The following is an 18,752-nucleotide window of genomic DNA, read 5'->3' on the forward strand; positions in this document are numbered from 1 at the left end:
ACTTAGTCTACTGTAAAATGGCCCCCTGCCCTATTCATAAAGCGTGCAGAAATGGAGACGTACTCGTACAGCGTTGATTTCTTGTAAAGTTTGGGTTAAACTACCGTTTCCGGAAGAAGTGACGTTTTGTATTGAACTGTTCGAAAGACTATATGTGGTGTTTCATAGTAACCGGCTATATACAGATTATGAGGCGGCGGGAGGACATTACAGGGCTCGGGCTCTAGTGACTGAACGTGTGCTGCTTCCCTGCCAATGGAGCGCTGATAGGAGAAGTATAATGTGTACCGGAGGACCGGGGGGACTCCACTGCTGGAGATAACACCGGTGTGTGCGCTTACTGGCCTCGTTCTTGGGAGAAAAGAGAGTGAGTGTTTATTATTTCAGTATCCGTTCATAGTTTACACTTTGCTTTTCCTATTATTCCTCATAGCTGTTTATCTGCAGTATAAAGGCACTGCTATATCAGACTGATGTCATCAGCTCGCCTCTGCGCCCCCCCTGCCCGCAGCTCGCCTGCGCTCCCCCCGCCATTGTGAGCAGCTCGCCTGCGCTCCCCCCGCCGTTGTGAGCAGCTCGCCTGCGCTCCCCCCCCGCGCTGTGAGCAGCTCGCGTGCGCTCCCCCCCCCGCGCTGTGAGCAGCTCGCGTGCGCTCCCCCCCCCGCTGTGAGCGGCTCGCGTGCGCTCCCCCCCCCGCGCTGTGAGCGGCTCGCGTGCGCTCCCCCCCCGCGCTGTGAGCGGCTCGCGTGCGCTCCCCCCCCGCGCTGTGAGCGGCTCGCCTGCGCTCCCCCCCCCCGCCGTTGTGAGCGGCTCGCCTGCGCTCCCCCCCCCCCCCGCCGTTGTGAGCGGCTCGCCTGCGCTCCCCCCCCCCCCCCCCGCCGTTGTGAGCGGCTCGCCTGCGCTCCCCCCCCCCCCCGCCGCCGTGAGCGGCTCGCCTGCGCTCCCCCCCCGCGCCGTGAGCGGCTCGCCTGCGCTCCCCCCCCGCGCCGTGAGCGGCTCGCCTGCGCTCCCCCCCCCGCGCCGTGAGCGGCTCGCCTGCGCTCCCCCCAACCCGCGCCGTGAGCGGCTCGCCTGCGCTCCCCCCAACCCGCGCCGTGAGCGGCTCGCCTGCGCTCCCCCCCAACCCGCGCCGTGAGCGGCTCGCCTGCGCTCCCCCCCAACCCGCGCCGTGAGCGGCTCGCCTGCGCTCCCCCCCAACCCGCGCCGTGAGCGGCTCGCCTGCGCTCCCCCCCAACCCGCGCCGTGAGCGGCTCGCCTGCGCTCCCCCCCAACCCGCGCCGTGAGCGGCTCGCCTGCGCTCCCCCCCAACCCGCGCCGTGAGCGGCTCGCCTGCGCTCCCCCCCAACCCGCGCCGTGAGCGGCTCGCCTGCGCTCCCCCCCAACCCGCGCCGTGAGCGGCTCGCCTGCGCTCCCCCCCAACCCGCGCCGTGAGCGGCTCGCCTGCGCTCCCCCCCAACCCGCGCCGTGAGCGGCTCGCCTGCGCTCCCCCCCAACCCGCGCCGTGAGCGGCTCGCCTGCGCTCCCCCCCAACCCGCGCCGTGAGCGGCTCGCCTGCGCTCCCCCCCAACCCGCGCCGTGAGCGGCTCGCCTGCGCTCCCCCCCAACCCGCGCCGTGAGCGGCTCGCCTGCGCTCCCCCCCAACCCGCGCCGTGAGCGGCTCGCCTGCGCTCCCCCCCAACCCGCGCCGTGAGCGGCTCGCCTGCGCTCCCCCCCAACCCGCGCCGTGAGCGGCTCGCCTGCGCTCCCCCCCAACCCGCGCCGTGAGCGGCTCGCCTGCGCTCCCCCCCAACCCGCGCCGTGAGCGGCTCGCCTGCGCTCCCCCCCAACCCGCGCCGTGAGCGGCTCGCCTGCGCTCCCCCCCAACCCGCGCCGTGAGCGGCTCGCCTGCGCTCCCCCCCAACCCGCGCCGTGAGCGGCTCGCCTGCGCTCCCCCCCAACCCGCGCCGTGAGCGGCTCGCCTGCGCTCCCCCCCAACCCGCGCCGTGAGCGGCTCGCCTGCGCTCCCCCCCAACCCGCGCCGTGAGCGGCTCGCCTGCGCTCCCCCCCAACCCGCGCTGTGAGGAGCTCGCCTAGCGCAACACAATTCTGTATCATATAATCCTCTATGTCTAGGCACATTAGGTCCTTTAGAGGCAGAAAAAAAATTCTGTTTTGCGTTTTTGAGAGGTTTTCTGGCAGGAAAACCACTAACTGTTCCTAAACGTTATTACATTGTGTTTTTCTGCCAAGGTGTTTATGGATCTTACATGGTACATTTGAACCAAGTTGGTCCAAACAAGCTATTTCCTTTAATAATGCATGTGGCCCTTGTCGGCGCTGTATGTAGCATTAGCTGCACACAGTACACAGAGCTGTGTTACGGCTGAAGGTTTAGTTACACAAAAATTACACATTTTATATTCGATTACATGACAGATGTTTCTTCCGATCATTTTAAAAAATCTTTCAATCTTTTTGGGTCTATCACACTAATAAGTGAACATAAAACGTCTTAATTTATGATTATATATTTATTTCCTGTCTGTAGTAAATACCACACCTACAATGGATTGGAAGAAAAGTCTAAAAGAAAAACTGGAACGGGATAACAAAGGTATTGTTACTAAAGTGGACAGTCATGTGTATACATTGTGGAAAGCCATTTTGTATTTTAGCCAGGAGCATTTTGCTGAACCCCATATAAACAATTATGCACTATGCTGGTTATTTTCGAAAAGTGGAGAGTGCAAAATCTGGTGCAACTCTTCATAGAAACCAACCGGAATCCAGGTTTTCTTGCCAAAGCTTAATTGAACAAGCTGACATTACAAGCTGATTGGCTACCATGCACAGCTACACCAGATTCCACGTGCTCTAGTTTTAGTAAATCTACCCCTATCTTCATAAATACTAAAACTGAACTCCTGGCAAACAGCTGAATACATTGTGGATTTACACGTACCCTAACTGTTTTCTATGCCAATAGATTTGTAACTGTTTATCCAGTCTTGTGATCCAAAAAAAAAAAAGTAAGCAGCTAATAAAGCTCACTTTTCTAGTTAAATAGTATAGTTAAACAATACAGAAAGGTTATCACCGTGCTGAGCTCCTGGGCAGTGGCTGAACACACTTGTCTTACATGCCAATAGATTTGTATTTGTTCAGCCAGTCTTATGATTCAGATTCTGCTCCCATTCTTTGACTGGACAGTGATGAAGATTTCGCACACTGATAATGACTTTGGCCTCTTCTCTTTTAGGCATGTTCATTCTCCCTATAGGAAACCTTCCCTCAACCAACCTTAACATGTAACAATGTGAAAGGAATAGAGGCTCAAAGAGGCACTCTGATCCTCGATTAACAGCTTATATCCAGCCATTTTGATTGTTTTTTTTATACATTTAAAGAGGGCCCTATAGGTTTTTGTTGTCTGGTGCAATGTTTCTCAACCTTTTTTCAGTCAAAGCATCCTTTGAAATTATGAACAGTCCCAGGGCACCCTTTAAAATTATGGACCGTCTTGAGGCACCCCATTCTAAAATGTGAAAAACTATTCTAATAGTTTAATATAACGCAGCAACATCCACACATGTAGGACACCCAACATTAGAGGTGATTTATTCTTCCAAAGCAAGCACACTTTTGCACACTGGTACTGACTAGTATTCCAATGTTTCTCTTCTCCTTCAGTTTTTCTCCATCACAGAGCTAATGTGACCCCAGCACTGGTGGAGAGGGGCAGGGGAGGGTTAAACAAGGATGCTGTGCAGGCAACCAACATCCACTTTATCAACTGATAATGTCATTGGTTGTCAGGACGCCGGCGGCTAAAAGGTCATATAGGTGCACAATGGCTTTGTGTAACTAAAAGGCGGGCTTGTTCCACCCACTGGCTTGTATACAAGTTTTGGGCAGTTTTTAGAAAAATTTTCAAGGCACCCCTGAAGAAACCTCAAGGCACCCCAGGGTGCCTTGGCACCTTGGTTGAGAGGCTGGTCTGGTGGTGGCTGTTTTGTTTTTTTTCTTTTTTAGCCAATTTTTTGGCAAATATTAGAGCCCCCCTCCTCCCCTTAACTGATCATTAGTTACCTAAAGCAGCAGTCAAAAGAGTCCCGAGTCTTCTCATCCCTATTTGTGTACAACTTGAGGCAGGGTCCTCTTTTGGGTCTGCGTGTCAAGGCTGTTTGATGTGAACACTTCCTGTACAGTGTCAGGTACTCTCAGGATCCAGAAGAGTAATGTCAGTGCAGGGGGACTGTAGGAAGCGGGCTGGTCCACTAAACCACACAGATGAAGGAATCTTCCCTGCCAACTTTTGTATTTAGGCAGCTGCAGCACACATGGCTTCCTAAACAGTAACTGCATCTGATTGGATGCAGTCGTTTTTCAGTCGACAATTTTCCATCTGGCTCTTTTGACTTGCTTTTTTTTGTTTTCAATAACCTAAAAATTCAATAAAAAATAAATTTAAGTACAAAACAGGGCTTCTGGGCATACCCTTGTTACAACAAAGTAAACAACTACAGCACTCAGTGGTGGAACATAATAAAGTTGAGCACACTCAAAGTCATGAAAATAATTAAAATCCTAATGAACTGTATTCAAGAATAAAATCTTATCCAAATTGATATATAAAAGATAGTCTATCTCCTTCCCACCCAGTCACTGCAATAAGAGGCCATAACAATCCTCCTTCCAATATGGAAACCACTTTTTTTAATATTGATTAAAATAGGGCTTAAAATTTCAAGTCTAGACCTACTAGCCAGGCACAAACCTTACTCTCCACCAGTTGCCCCACCCAACCTTGCCCAGGTCTGCCTCCAACCCCATCCCCAGCCCGTCCCCCAGCCCTGCCCCCAACCATGCCCCTCAAAGCTTATGAAATTACATTTTTCTTTAGAATAAAGAGTCTAAAATATAAAAAAACTGCAATTATATCATAGCTTTATTATGTCAATTTAAACATAACAGCAATAGCTTAATAGCAATAGGGTGCAATCAAAATATCACGTTTTACAGCTTTAAGCCTGTAGTAAACATTCTGTATTTTTTTTTTTTTTATCTCCTGCATCTTTAAAAAGAGACTTTAGTAACTAAAGTCTCTTTTTAAAAGATGTAAGTTTAGTTTACAGAATTATATATACCGTATTTTTCGCTCCATAAGACGCGCCTAGGTTTTAGAGGAGAAAAACAAGAAAAAAATATTCTGACCCAATGGACTGCGGACACAGTACAGGAGATGACCAGAGACCGCGGACACAGTACAGGGGATGACCAGAGACCGCGGACACAGTACAGGGGATGACCAGAGACCGCGGACACAGTACAGGGGATGACCAGAGACTGCGGACATAGTACAGGGGATGACCAGAGACCGCGGACACAGTACAGGGGATGACCAGAGACCGCGGACACAGTACAGGGGATGACCAGAGACCGCGGACACAGTACAGGGGATGACCAGAGACCGCGGACACAGTACAGGGGATGACCAGAGACCGCGGACACAGTACAGGGGATGACCAGAGACCGCGGACACAGTACAGGGGATGACCAGAGACCGCGGACACAGTACAGGGGATGACCAGAGACCGCGGACACAGTACAGGGGATGACCAGAGACCGCGGACACAGTACAGGGGATGACCAGAGACCGCGGACACAGTACAGGGGATGACCAGAGACCGCGGACACAGTACAGGGGATGACCAGAGACCGCGGACACAGTACAGGGGATGACCAGAGACCGCGGACACAGTACAGGGGATGACCAGAGACCGCGGACACAGTACAGGGGATGACCAGAGACCGCGGACACAGTACAGGGGATGACCAGAGACCGCGGACACAGTACAGGGGATGACCAGAGACCGCGGACACAGTACAGGGGATGACCAGAGACCGCGGACACAGTACAGGGGATGACCAGAGACCGCGGACACAGTACAGGGGATGACCAGAGACCGCGGACACAGTACAGGGGATGACCAGAGACCGCGGACACAGTACAGGGGATGACCAGAGACCGCGGACACAGTACAGGGGATGACCAGAGACCGCGGACACAGTACAGGGGATGACCAGAGACCGCGGACACAGTACAGGGGATGACCAGAGACCGCGGACACAGTACAGGGGATGACCAGAGACCGCGGACACAGTACAGGGGATGACCAGAGACCGCGGACACAGTACAGGGGATGACCAGAGACCGCGGACACAGTACAGGGGATGACCAGAGACCGCGGACACAGTACAGGGGATGACCAGAGACCGCGGACACAGTACAGGGGATGACCAGAGACCGCGGACACAGTACAGGGGATGACCAGAGACCGCGGACACAGTACAGGGGATGACCAGAGACCGCGGACACAGTACAGGGGATGACCAGAGACCGCGGACACAGTACAGGGGATGACCAGAGACCGCGGACACAGTACAGGGGATGACCAGAGACCGCGGACACAGTACAGGGGATGACCAGAGACCGCGGACACAGTACAGGGGATGACCAGAGACCGCGGACACAGTACAGGGGATGACCAGAGACCGCGGACACAGTACAGGGGATGACCAGAGACCGCGGACACAGTACAGGGGATGACCAGAGACCGCGGACACAGTACAGGGGATGACCAGAGACCGCGGACACAGTACAGGGGATGACCAGAGACCGCGGACACAGTACAGGGGATGACCAGAGACCGCGGACACAGTACAGGGGATGACCAGAGACCGCGGACACAGTACAGGGGATGACCAGAGACCGCGGACACAGTACAGGGGATGACCAGAGACCGCGGACACAGTACAGGGGATGACCAGAGACCGCGGACACAGTACAGGGGATGGACCAGAGACCGCGGACACAGTACAGGGGATGACCAGAGACCGCGGACACAGTACAGGAGATGACCAGATGTACAGCGCTGGAGCGAGGAACAGGTAAGGTCCTGCAGGAGAGAAGAGCTGAGCGGCCGGCCCGATATTCTGACATGGTGGAGGCAGAAATACTGGACCGGCCGCTTTATATTCGCTCCATAAGACGCACTAACATTTTCCTCCCTTTTTTGGGGGGGAAAAAAGTGCGTCTTATGGAGCGAAAAATACGGTAATATATGTTTCTTTTATATCCTTGTATATAATTATATATTAGGTATGATATTATGTCTCTTTTATATATAATTAGATAAATATATAATATTATGTTTCTGTGTTATCCTTCTATATAATTAGATATTAGGTATATTATTATGTCTCTTTTATATAGAATTATATATAATATATATAATTCTATATAAAAGAGACATAATAATATGTCTCATGTCCCCTGCGGCGGGGGAGAGCAGGCCTCCCCTCGAGTCCCCCCGCGGCGGTGGAGAGCGGGTGTCTCCTCTCAGAGGAGGAGAACGGACCTCTCCTACACATGTCCCCTCAGCGGCGCTGCCAGTGTAATGGCAGTGCCGAAGAAGAAGTCGGAAACCCGAACTCGGCTTCACAATAAGGCTTGGAGCACAGGTGGAGCCGCTCCATCTATGCTCGCCACAAAAGGACTTCCCCTCGCATTGGGCGAGCGGCTTTTTCAAGCCCTGGATTAAAATATTTATCATCAGCGTGCAGTGGCATCAGAAGCTCTTTTAATTTTGAAATTGACCTTTGTTGACCTGGGTAATACGAGGGCCACCAGAGGCTCGAATTTCAACTGATTGCTCCTCATTTTGAGCATTGTATGGCCAGCTTAACAGAGTTTCCTCCAGTAGCAGCACTTGTTCTATTTTAATGTTCTGTCAGCACTTGGCCTTTTCACACAACAGTAGGCTCCCACAGCAGAGAGAGAGCCCTGAGCGTCTTGTCAGCTCACAGTTATAAAGGAAGGCCTGTGGCAGCTGATACTAGTAATGACTGAATACCAGTTAAGATATGGACCTAGGAATGGAAGCTTATTCCCACTCAAAGCTCTACAAAGTCTCCGAGTTCCATAACCCAGAACTAAATTTCTTACGATTCTGGAAAAACAAAAGTTTGTTTTTTCCACTGCAGTCCTGGATTCCTTACCATGTATATTTGAGAAAGTTAGGTGACACATATGCACACTGTCCACAATCCTGCCATCCAGTACCTCACAATATATAAAAATATATATTTGTTCATGGTGACAGCCATATTTGCAGGACTTGCTCTCTGCCCACCATCTTATCTCGCTGATTAGTTCTCTGTAATTGAAATCCATTAGACTGTTTGCAGTCTCACATGATGTAATAATGATACCAATTCACCAAGTCATGTTTGCCTAAATGGTATGTGACCTGATGGAGCTCAGGACAGTATTTATTATTTAAGTCATGGAAGATGTAGATTTTTATTTTAGATAATTATGTGATCTAGTAACACTTTAGTATATTCTGCTGGTTCATATGTAAACCTACAATAAATTATGTGAATTATGCTGTTTTTTTTTTTCTTTGTTTAACAAGAAGCTTTTCTTTTTGTCAGCTAGAAGAAGTGAGGCAGAGATGAAGGATGAAGAAATGGCCCTGTTTACTAAATTTTACTCCGAGAGTAATGGATGCCAGAAGGTGTCAAATTCCTTGAATATTCCTCGATTCTACTACAGGGTGAGCAAATGGGGGGGAAAAAATACAGCAGAGATGCTTGAAACTGTTAATTTTGTACAGATTAATGTACTATCAATAAAAAATAAAATAAAAACATGTTTGAGATGGATGAATATACAGTGGGTATAGAAATGAATTGCCCCTAAAATAATCACATTTTGCTGCTTTGCAGCCTGAAAGAAGACCAACACCGTTTTTGTTTTATCCAGCTCTAGTGAAAGTTATAACACCAACATGTCAGAACATTTAAAAAAAACAAAAATCAAAAACGGAATCACTGAGTTGGAAAAAGGATCACCCCCTCCTAAAAATGACTTGTAAACTCAATCAGGTGTAGCTAATCACCTTCTCAACGGCACACAAAGCCATTTGACTTTTCACTGTGATCAGCTGTGGTCATTTTGATTAGCTCAGCATTAAGCGCTTTCCTGGAGCATTTCAGTCCTTGGTAGTGCAACTGAAGCTAACAATCAACTATGGGTGGTAAGCCACTGTCAAAAGATCTCTGGGATGAAGTTGTGGACAGACACGAGTCAGGAAGGAGATGGATACAAAAAAAAAATAAAAAAAGGCTTTTACAATGCTTAGAAGTACAGTGAAGTCTATTATTAAGACGTGGAAGGTATTTGGTACAACACAGACCTTCCCTGGATCAGGACATCGCTCCAGACTGGATGAAAGAGCCAGGAAGAAACTGGTCAGAGAGGCTACCAAGAGGCCGACAGCAACCCTGAAGCTGTTGCAGGAATTTATGACAAGGAGTGGTCATTGTGTGCATATGACAACAATATCACAAATTCTCCACAAATGTGGCTTGTCTGGGAGGGTTGCAAGAAAAAAGCCACTCCTCAAAAAAGGTCACATGCAGTCACAACTGAGTTTTGCCAAAATTCACCTTGAAGATTCTGAGACCACATGGAAAAAGGTGTTATGATCAGATGAGACTAAAATTGAATTATTTGGACTTATGACTAAACAATGACCCAAAGCACACAACAAAAATCACCACACAGTGTTTGAAGGAGAAAAAGGTGAATGTCCTCGCATGGCCTAGTCAGAGCCCAGACTTAAACCCCACTGAAAATCTCTGGAATGACTTAAAGAATGCAGTCCACAAGCGGTTACATTCAAATATAACTGAACTTGAGTAGTTCTGCCAAGAAGAGTGCACAAATATTGCAAAGTTAATAGAGACATACCCCAACAGAGCAAAGGCTGTAATAAATGCAAAAGGTAGTTCAACAAAATACTGACACAAGTGGGTGATCCTTTTTCCAACGCGGGGATTCTGTTTTTGAAGTTTTTTTTTTCTGACATGTTGGTGCTATATCATTCACTTGGATGTTAAAAGTTGCAATGAGTAAATACAGCTGGATAAAACAAAAACTGTGTCTGTCTTCATTTCAGGCTGCAAAGCTACAAAATGTTATTTTAAAGGGGGGTGATTCTTTTTTTTTTTTACCCACTGTATGTGGGTAGTAACTATTTCTTGACCACATACCAACCCCTTTTCACTTCAGTTTAACTGGCAGTTCAACTTACTAGAAGAGTTTGAAGCTCATTTTTCACCATACCAACTATGACATGCTGAGTTGATCTGGAGGTTACAGGTTCTATTTTATTATTCTTTCCACTTGTGTCTGGCTGTTTAAAAAACAATTACAGATTGGGTTCTTGTTCTTTTAACAGAACTTGTGTAATGAGCTATTTGCCAGGTAGTTCTGTTTTTAAAAAGCAATTCTTATTTAGCACAGTACTTGATCAGCCACTGTTTTGCCATGCAGCTACCAGCAGAAGATGAGGTGTTACAGCAGAAGCTACGAGAAGAGTCGCGAGCTGTATTTCTGCAGAGGAAGAGTCGAGAATTGCTAGATAATGAGGAGCTACAGGTGAGAAGTGTTGTCAAGGTTTATTTCCACTTTACAGTGAACCTTTCCTCTTGTGGTATCTGCACTTGCCTTAACAATGGGTTCTTCTGTCTCTGAATCCTAGGCCTAGGCTTTATACAAGGCCTTCAGTTTAACCAAAATATGATTAAACCCTGACCCCTGGCACTAGTCTCAACTCCTGTCAGTCTGGTCACAAACGTTCAGGCATTGGATAGTTACTATGACATGCTCACTTTAAGACATTTTACAAAGTAATAGAAATTACTCTAAGATGGTATTTTTAATACGGAATGGATGTCAACTGTACTGTATCCACTACAAATAATACAACAATAGCAATACTCTCTAAAGTGTATATGTTACATGTACATCAGTAAATATACGTTGGCTTTACCAAGTTTTTATTTCTTTTGCTAAGAATCTCTGGTTTCTTCTGGACAAGCATCAATCACCTCCTATGATTGGTGATGAAGCCATGATTAACTATACCAGCTTCCAGACTGTTGGGGAAAAGGCTGGACAAAAATGCAGGTAAGTACCATGATTTTAATAAACGTTTCCTTTCATGCATTTCTTTGCATAACTTGTGCTTGCACACTATATTTTCCCTGGTATTCTATTATATTTTTGAACATTCTATATATCAACGTGTCTTCCTTTCTCATAGACCATTTTTTACTGCAAAAGTATTCAGCAAACTTGTGCACAATGATCCATATGGCAGAATTTCCATTATGCAGTTTTTCAACTATGTAATGAGAAAAGGTGAGTTTGAGGGATTTATGGAGGGATGCTGGTCTAATGTGGAAATGAATACTGTTTTAAAGCTTAAAGTAGAACTAAACCCTCCTATCCTTTTATGACCAAGGAAGATACCATCTTAAGGCAGTCATAGATGGATATTTTTTTTTTTTTTTTCAGGCAGCCAGGTGATCAAAAAAAAATGAACTGATTCCCCCATCCACACAATCAAGGTGGATGAAGTAATCCTCCTTGCTGCGCTGTTGAATGCTGACAGTAGGACTCCTCAGAATACACTGATTAGCACTGTAGCACTAATCACTAAAGAGAAGCTGATCTTCTGTCTAGTGGGAACGGATATAGTTAAATCGAAATTTGACTGGTCCCTGCTGAACAGATTGAATATCGATCCATCTATGGCCAGCTTAAACCTTGGTTTGATCTGTATTTTCCATGTTGCTGCACATGTGATCAGTTATGAAATCAGCCATTTATTTGATGGGTTGGCAGTTTTGTTAGGAGCAAAGCACCTGTGACAGTTATCAATAATGTCATTCCTTGAATGTAACTGTTTTGGGAAACTGTTAGGCCTCGTTCACACCTGTGTGCAGAGTTGTCAGGTTTTTCTGCACTTGTTCTGCAAGGGCACAAAGTAAAATATTGATATCCATGTGCCCTGTTCACACCACAGCACTAGTATCACTTGCAGATTTTTTTCTGTGCAGTATTCTGCAGCATGTAGAAAACTCATTGAAATGTACATTAAAACTGATGTAAACGCGTGTTTCTGTAATGAAATCTGTGCATTTTTTTACATCCGTTTTTCTGCATGTATGGTGTGAATGAGGCCTTAAATCGAAGGGATTAGTTCCACTTTAAAGCAGAACTAAACCATCCTATCCTTTACAGCCGAGGAGGCTGCCCTATTAGCCTCTGCTTAATATGCACTTGTCATGGTGCAGTATATTTGTTCAGCTATAACTCTAGCCTTTTGATGGTTTGACAGTTTGGTTGATCGCTTGACAGTTACATTCTGCCCATGCCAGGATTGCTAATTGTTTTTCAAAACCTTAAATTTATGAGTTTTAGTTCAGCTTAAAGCTTTTTATATAATTTTCTAAATGGCTGTGTAGATTTACTCTGTCAGGAAGATTGGTGTCTATTTCTGGTCAAATGACAGAGAATTCCTCCTATCGTGGACTGCAGCATTATGCAGAGGCCACAAGCCGGACACTGCTGGCTCTACATCATGATCTGTATTTTGTGAATTAAAGTACTTTTACAACAGGCATCACAAAATGACTTCAGTCCAGATTGAATAACAGCTCTATCCAGACTAACAGCCAGACTGTCCCCAGTGCAGGTTTCCCTCTGCTGTGATTGGTTGTTAGGACCATCATTGTCCTAACAACCAATGATCTCACATACGTGCCCCACCTCCAAATCACAGGTGGATGAAAGTGAAACTTCCTCTGTCCAGATCTGCAACCTGCTCTCTCACAGCTCCTGCCCTCTGCTTACATGGTGCTATAAGGCACAGGTACACTCTGATAGGGACAACTGATGCAAGGGGGCACACTGAAAATTGATAGTAATTATTATTGAAAAGCTTTTTATATTGTACATTGCTTATTTTTTGATAGACATAAAATGACTACATACAGTATATACTAGGATCTGAGTCCTAGCACAAGCACGAAATTCAACCTTATCTTGAAGAACATTTTACTGACTGCACACCTTTAAATTCTATATCAGTACCCCTGCTTTACAATTCCCTACAGTATGTTCTCCCAACTCCTCTGTGTGCTTCCCGCTAGGTAAAATACCTCCAGCCCTCAACCAGTGATCTTCATTGTGCAATCCCACTCAGAGCAGCAAAGCCTGTGGTTAGTTCATACTTTGCATACGCATTGCGGCCCCATTTAATGCTATAGAAAAGCTGTACTGGGAGAGACCACTTGAATATGCTATGAGTATGACTTACCGATGGGAGTGAATGGGTCCCTAAATGGCCATATAGGTAGACTTTGTACATACAAGCACTTGTCTTTTTTGAAAGGTAGGGTAGGGACTGGCTAGAATGAAATCTCTTTGACACCAAGCTTTGCACAGCTTAATATGTATTACAATGTATGCTAACCCAGATTTCCAATTGTGTATGTTAAATTTGCTGGGCGTGTTATTATTAGGACAAAACAATAGTTTTCCTGCACACACCAGCTAGCCAGGAAAAAAAAGAAAAGAAAATGCTGTCTAACAATTTGTGTTGAAAACAAAGATTTTATTTGCACAATGGCAGCTGAAAGGCGTTCATTGTGTCCCCACACCAATTCCAGCAAGCTAAACAAAAATGGATACAACCCCAATTTAGAACTAGCTTTTAAAATAAGGCACACATGAAAGCGCTTTCCAAAGATGGAGCTTCAATACATTCAATTATACAGTGTTTCCTGAGATATACGGTCTAAAGAAAAGCTTCCATATTCAACAGACATGGGAGATGTTGCAAAAAATATCTCTCCTCTTAGGCCTCATGCACACTGAGAAGTACAAAAAACGTTTTTGAAACTACAGGAGTTTTTAGAATCAAAAACTTAGTAAAAAGGCGTGCATGAGCTTTCTTAGGACTGGTGTTAATGCATTCTATCGGCCAGAGTGCTGGCTATTAGAATGTGTTAACGTGCACTAATGCACCTTTTTCCCACTTTTGAGCATTTTTTTTATCCTCTCCTGAACGGATGGTTTTTTTTTTTTTGGATTTTTTTGTTTTGTTTTGTTTTTTTTCCCCTGCCTGTAAATTTCACTGCCACTAAACTCCTTACCACTTGCCTAGTAGGCACTTATACCCCCTTCCTTACCAGGCCAATTTTCAGCTTTCAGTGCTGCCGCACTTTGATTGACAATTGCGCGGTCATGCAACATTGTACCCATATGAAATTTTGATCATTTTTTTCTCACAAATAGAGCTTTCTTTTGGTGGTATTTAATCGCCACTGGGCGCTTTACTTTTTGCGCTATAAATTAAAAAAAGTGCAAAAAATTTGAAAAAAAAAAAAAAGTTTATTTGTTTCTTTTATAAAATTTTTCAAACAGGTATTTTTTCTCCTTCACTGATTTGCGTTGATGAGGCGGCACTGATGGGCACTGATAGGCGGCACTGATAGGCAGCACTAAAGGGCACTGATAGGCAGTACTAATGAGGTGGCACGGATAGGCGGCACTGATAGACAGCACTAATTAGGGGTCACGGATAGGCGGCACTGATATGCGGCACTGATAGGTGACACTGATGATGGGTACTGATAGACGGCACTGACTGGCATCACTTCTGGGCACTGACTGGCGGCACTGACTGGCACAACCCCTGGGCACTGACTGGTGGCACTGACTGGCAGCACTGCTGGGCTGCACTGGTGGGTGGCACTGGTGGGCAGCACTGGTGGGTGGGCACAGGTGGGTGGCACTGCTGGGCACATGTAGGTGGCACTTCTGGGCACAGGTAGGTGGCACTGCAGAGTGGCACAGGTGGGGGCACTGCTGGGCACAGGTGGGGGCACTGCTGGGAACGGGTGGGCAGGGCTAGTGGGCGCACTGCTGGGCGGAACTTGCGGGTGTCACTGCTGGGCACCGATCATCAGGGCACTGATCATCAGTGCCCTGATGATCGGTGCCGATCCCCGCTCTGACAACTGCCGGTTCTCGGCAGTACTTTCCTCACGATCTGACAGCGTGAGGAAAGTGCAGCCGAGAACCGGCACTTGCATTTCCCTGTGATCAGCGTGTAATTGGACACCGCTGATCACGTGGTAAAAGGCCGGTGGGATCGGCCTTTCACCACATCACGTGATCAGCTGTGTCCGTAGGACACAGCGATCATGGAGATCGCCGGGTGCGCGCCCCCTGGGGCGCCCAGGAGAGCGCGTTCTGGGAGGACGTCATATGACATCCACTCAGAACTGGCCGGCCGCGGTGAAGCCGTCATTCGGCTATGCGCGGTCGGCAAGAAGTTAAAAAGCTTATCGTGTGCATGGACACATAGGCTAACATAGAGGGTGGTTACAAGCAAAGTAAAAGATCAAATGGCTGTAGGAGCATCTTCTGTGAGCTGCAGTGTGTATGAGACCTTAGAAACAATAAATCAATGAACTCTTGCCAGCAGTCCGTAATAAAATAGTGCCAAAATTATAAAGTGACAATGACTCCAAACCTTTGTATACCTATTTGGAAGCATCTCACACATTACACTTACTGATATTAATGTGCCACAAACCTAACACCATGCCGCGCTTCCATCTACATTATTTCCGTCATATTCATCCTGTGTTTAAAACTTATAAGACATGCTGGTAGGTTAATTGTCTCCTGTCTAAATTGTCCATAGTATGTGTATGAATGTAAGTTAGGGACCTTAGATTGTACGCCCCTTGAGGGTTAGGGACTGATGTGAATGCACAATATATGTGAAGCGTTGCGTAACTTGATGGCACTATATAAGTACCTGTAATAAATAATACTATATAAACTGAATTCTACATAAACATTGTTCTTTCAAAAAAAAGTCCCATCAATTCACTTAGTCCTACAAAAAATCATCCTGTGACGAATTTGTGAATATGCCATCCAAGCATTCAAATCTCCCAAAATTTGTGCACCATCACCAATACGCCCGATGTGCTCTCACCTGGAGCTTTTGACCTCACATATGCAATGTTTGGTCAAATATTGCTTGTGTCCCATTTTTAAATGGACTAAGTAGAAGTGTATCCTGAAGTATCTTTCTCCTTCTGGGTCAATGGTAAACCATCTCCTCTTTAGAAACTGTTGTTTTTCAGAGGTGCTCTGTAAAGTATACTGGAGGGACCCGGACACAGGTTTACTCATATTCTCCCAAGGAGGGGAAGCACTGAACAGGAAAGCAGAGAATAGGAAATAAAATGAATGGAGTACAAAAAAAAAGGGGGGGGGGGGGGAGAAGGGGGAAATTTGTGATGTGCAATCTCCTCCATGTACACCTTTCTTTAAAACCTAGTTATAAATTGGAGTAGTAGCCATTTTTGTTTAGGTTATTACATGGCAATTGTTTGTTGCAAATTTGAAATTTTAATGCGCAGTATCCTTTCTGACAGTGTGGCTACACCAGACAAGGATAGGGTTAAGCTTGTATGATGTGGCTGGACAAGGCTACCTCCGAGAGTCAGTAAGTACCTGCTTGTGTATTTATATTTTTGTTTTATGTACTTCTGTGTCATTGGAAGACTTTGTGAATGAAAACATTTTTGTGTTTGTACTTTTTACTAGTGATGTGGTTATCAAAGAGTTGTAAAGCGATTTGCTTGTTTTCATTCTCTGGCAGGACTTGGAGAATTACATCCTTGAGCTTATTCCCACTCTGCCTCAGTTAGACGGTTTGGAGAAATCTTTTTATTCTTTCTATGTTTGTACAGCTGTCCGAAAGTTCTTTTTCTTTCTTGATCCTCTGAGGACAGGTAATGGAAACTATACAAATGATTTTTGTTTTTTTTCATCTTCCAGTACAATGTGTGTGTGTGTGTGTGTGTGTGTGTATATGTATAATATGTGTGTGTGTATATACAGTTGTGTTCAAAATAATAGCAATCAGACATCACTAACTTGATCAATCACTGTTTTTGGTAGAAATTATATTTCTACATGGCAAATAATTTACTAGCAGGTGTAGTAGAGTAATAGAAATCCAACAGACCCAACAGTCATGACATGCATGCTGCTGATTCTGTGTAATTGAATCACTAATTGAAAGGGGCATGTTCAAAATAATAGCAGTGTGGAGTTCTATTAGTGAGCTCATTCATTCTTTGAAAAACAGGAGGCAATTATTGCCCTTATTTAAGGAAGGAAGGCAGCAAATGTTGTACATGCTGGTTACAGTGCATTTCTCTCTGAAATTCTGAGGAAAATGGGTCGTTCCAGACATTGTTCAGAAGAACAGCGTACCTTGATTAAAAAGTTGATTGGAGAGGGGAAAACATATAAAGAAGTGCAGAAAATGATAGGCTGCTCAGCTAAAATGATCGCAAATGCTTTAAAATGGCAACCAAAACCTGAAAGACGTGGAAGAAAGCGAAAAACTACCATTCGAATGGATAGAATAGGACTCAGCCAACAATCAGCTCCAGGAAGATCAAAGAAGGTGTAAAGTTACCTGTGAGTACTGTTACAATTAGAAGATGCCTATGTGAAGCCAAGCTATCTGCAAGAAGCCCCCGCAAAGTCCCACTGTTGAAAAAAAGACATGTGCTGAAGAGGTTACAATTTGCCAAAGAGCACATTGACTGGCCTAAAGAGAAATGGCGCAACATTTTGTGGACTGATGAAAGTAAGATTGTTCTTTCTGGGTCTAGTGGCCGGAGACAGTTTGTCAGACGACCCCCAAACACTGAATTCAAGCCACAGTACACTGTGAAGACAGTGAAGCATGGTGGTGCAAGCATCATGATATGGGGATGTTTCTCATACTACGGTATTGGGCCTATTTATTGCATACCAGGGATCATGGATCAGTTTGAATACATCAGAATACTTGAAGAGGTCATGCTGCCTTATGCTGAAGAGGAAATGCCCTTGAAATGGGTGTTCCAACAAGACAACGACCCCAAACACACCAGTAAACGTGCAACATCTTAGTTCCAGACCAACAAGATTGACGTTATGGAGTGGCCAGCCCAATCCCCGGATCTTAATCCAATAGAAAACTTGTGGGGTGACATCAAAAATGCAGTTTCTGAGGCAAAACAAAGAAATGGAGAAGAACTGTGGAATGCAGTCCAATCATCCTGGGCTGGAATACCTGTTCACAAGTGCCAGAAGTTGGTTGACTCCATGCAACACAGATGTACAGCAGTTCTCAGAAACAGTGCTTATACAACTAAATATTAATTAAGTGATTCAAAGGAAAGCAAAATTTTCAAACATTTTTCAGTTTATATAGTGAATGTTTGAGTTTGTAAAGAAGAATACAAACACTGCTATTTTTTTGAACAGTCTAATATTCACTTTTTTTTCTTCAAATTTTTTAGAGGAACAACACAAATTTGATCTATTTTTCTTCATGTTTTGATTTGGAATAGAATGTGTAGTGTTCCCAATGCATTTGTGTGTATGGAAATAAAAACTATTAGAAGGATTTTGAGCTTTATTCACTTTTTTCAACACACTGCTATTATTTTGAACACAACTGTATGTGTGTGTGTGTGTATTTGTGTGTTTTGTATAATAAAAAATAAAAACCCAGTGGTGGTCAAATACCACCAAAGGAAAACTATTTGTGTGGGAAAAAATTAACCACGCAAATACCAGTTATTGTAGCGCAGTGAATAGCAAAATAATGACCTGGTCATGAAGGAGGTAGAACCTTCCAGAGCTTAGGTGGTTAAAATTTGTTTACAGTAGTTTCATTGTTGCTTTCAGATTATCTATATCTGAAAAAATTAAACCTGTTACATACTAATTAATAAGCTTTTGTGTTTTCTGTATTTCTTTT

At 45.6% G+C, this 18,752-nt stretch overlaps 1 protein-coding gene across 1 annotated transcript in view; it reads left to right on the forward strand.

Moving 5' to 3' along the window:
- Positions 1-118: 118 nt before the first annotated feature.
- The window catches only part of PPP2R3C (protein phosphatase 2 regulatory subunit B''gamma), a 34,624-nt gene continuing 15,990 nt past the window's right edge, over positions 119-18,752 (forward strand). Inside the window, exons 1-8 of the mRNA XM_089680216.1 lie at positions 119-367; positions 2,528-2,593; positions 8,479-8,600; positions 10,385-10,489; positions 10,908-11,020; positions 11,157-11,254; positions 16,360-16,430; positions 16,587-16,719. Of these exons, the coding sequence (XP_089536342.1) occupies positions 2,545-2,593; positions 8,479-8,600; positions 10,385-10,489; positions 10,908-11,020; positions 11,157-11,254; positions 16,360-16,430; positions 16,587-16,719 (691 nt within the window). The 5' untranslated portion in view covers positions 119-367; positions 2,528-2,544. The remainder of the gene's footprint in view (positions 368-2,527; positions 2,594-8,478; positions 8,601-10,384; positions 10,490-10,907; positions 11,021-11,156; positions 11,255-16,359; positions 16,431-16,586; positions 16,720-18,752) is intronic.

This window comes from Staurois parvus, unplaced genomic scaffold (genome assembly GCF_062004578.1).
Source record: "Staurois parvus isolate SC_StPar_1 unplaced genomic scaffold, SC_StPar_1.0 ptg000237l, whole genome shotgun sequence".
NCBI lineage: Eukaryota > Metazoa > Chordata > Amphibia > Anura > Ranidae > Staurois > Staurois parvus.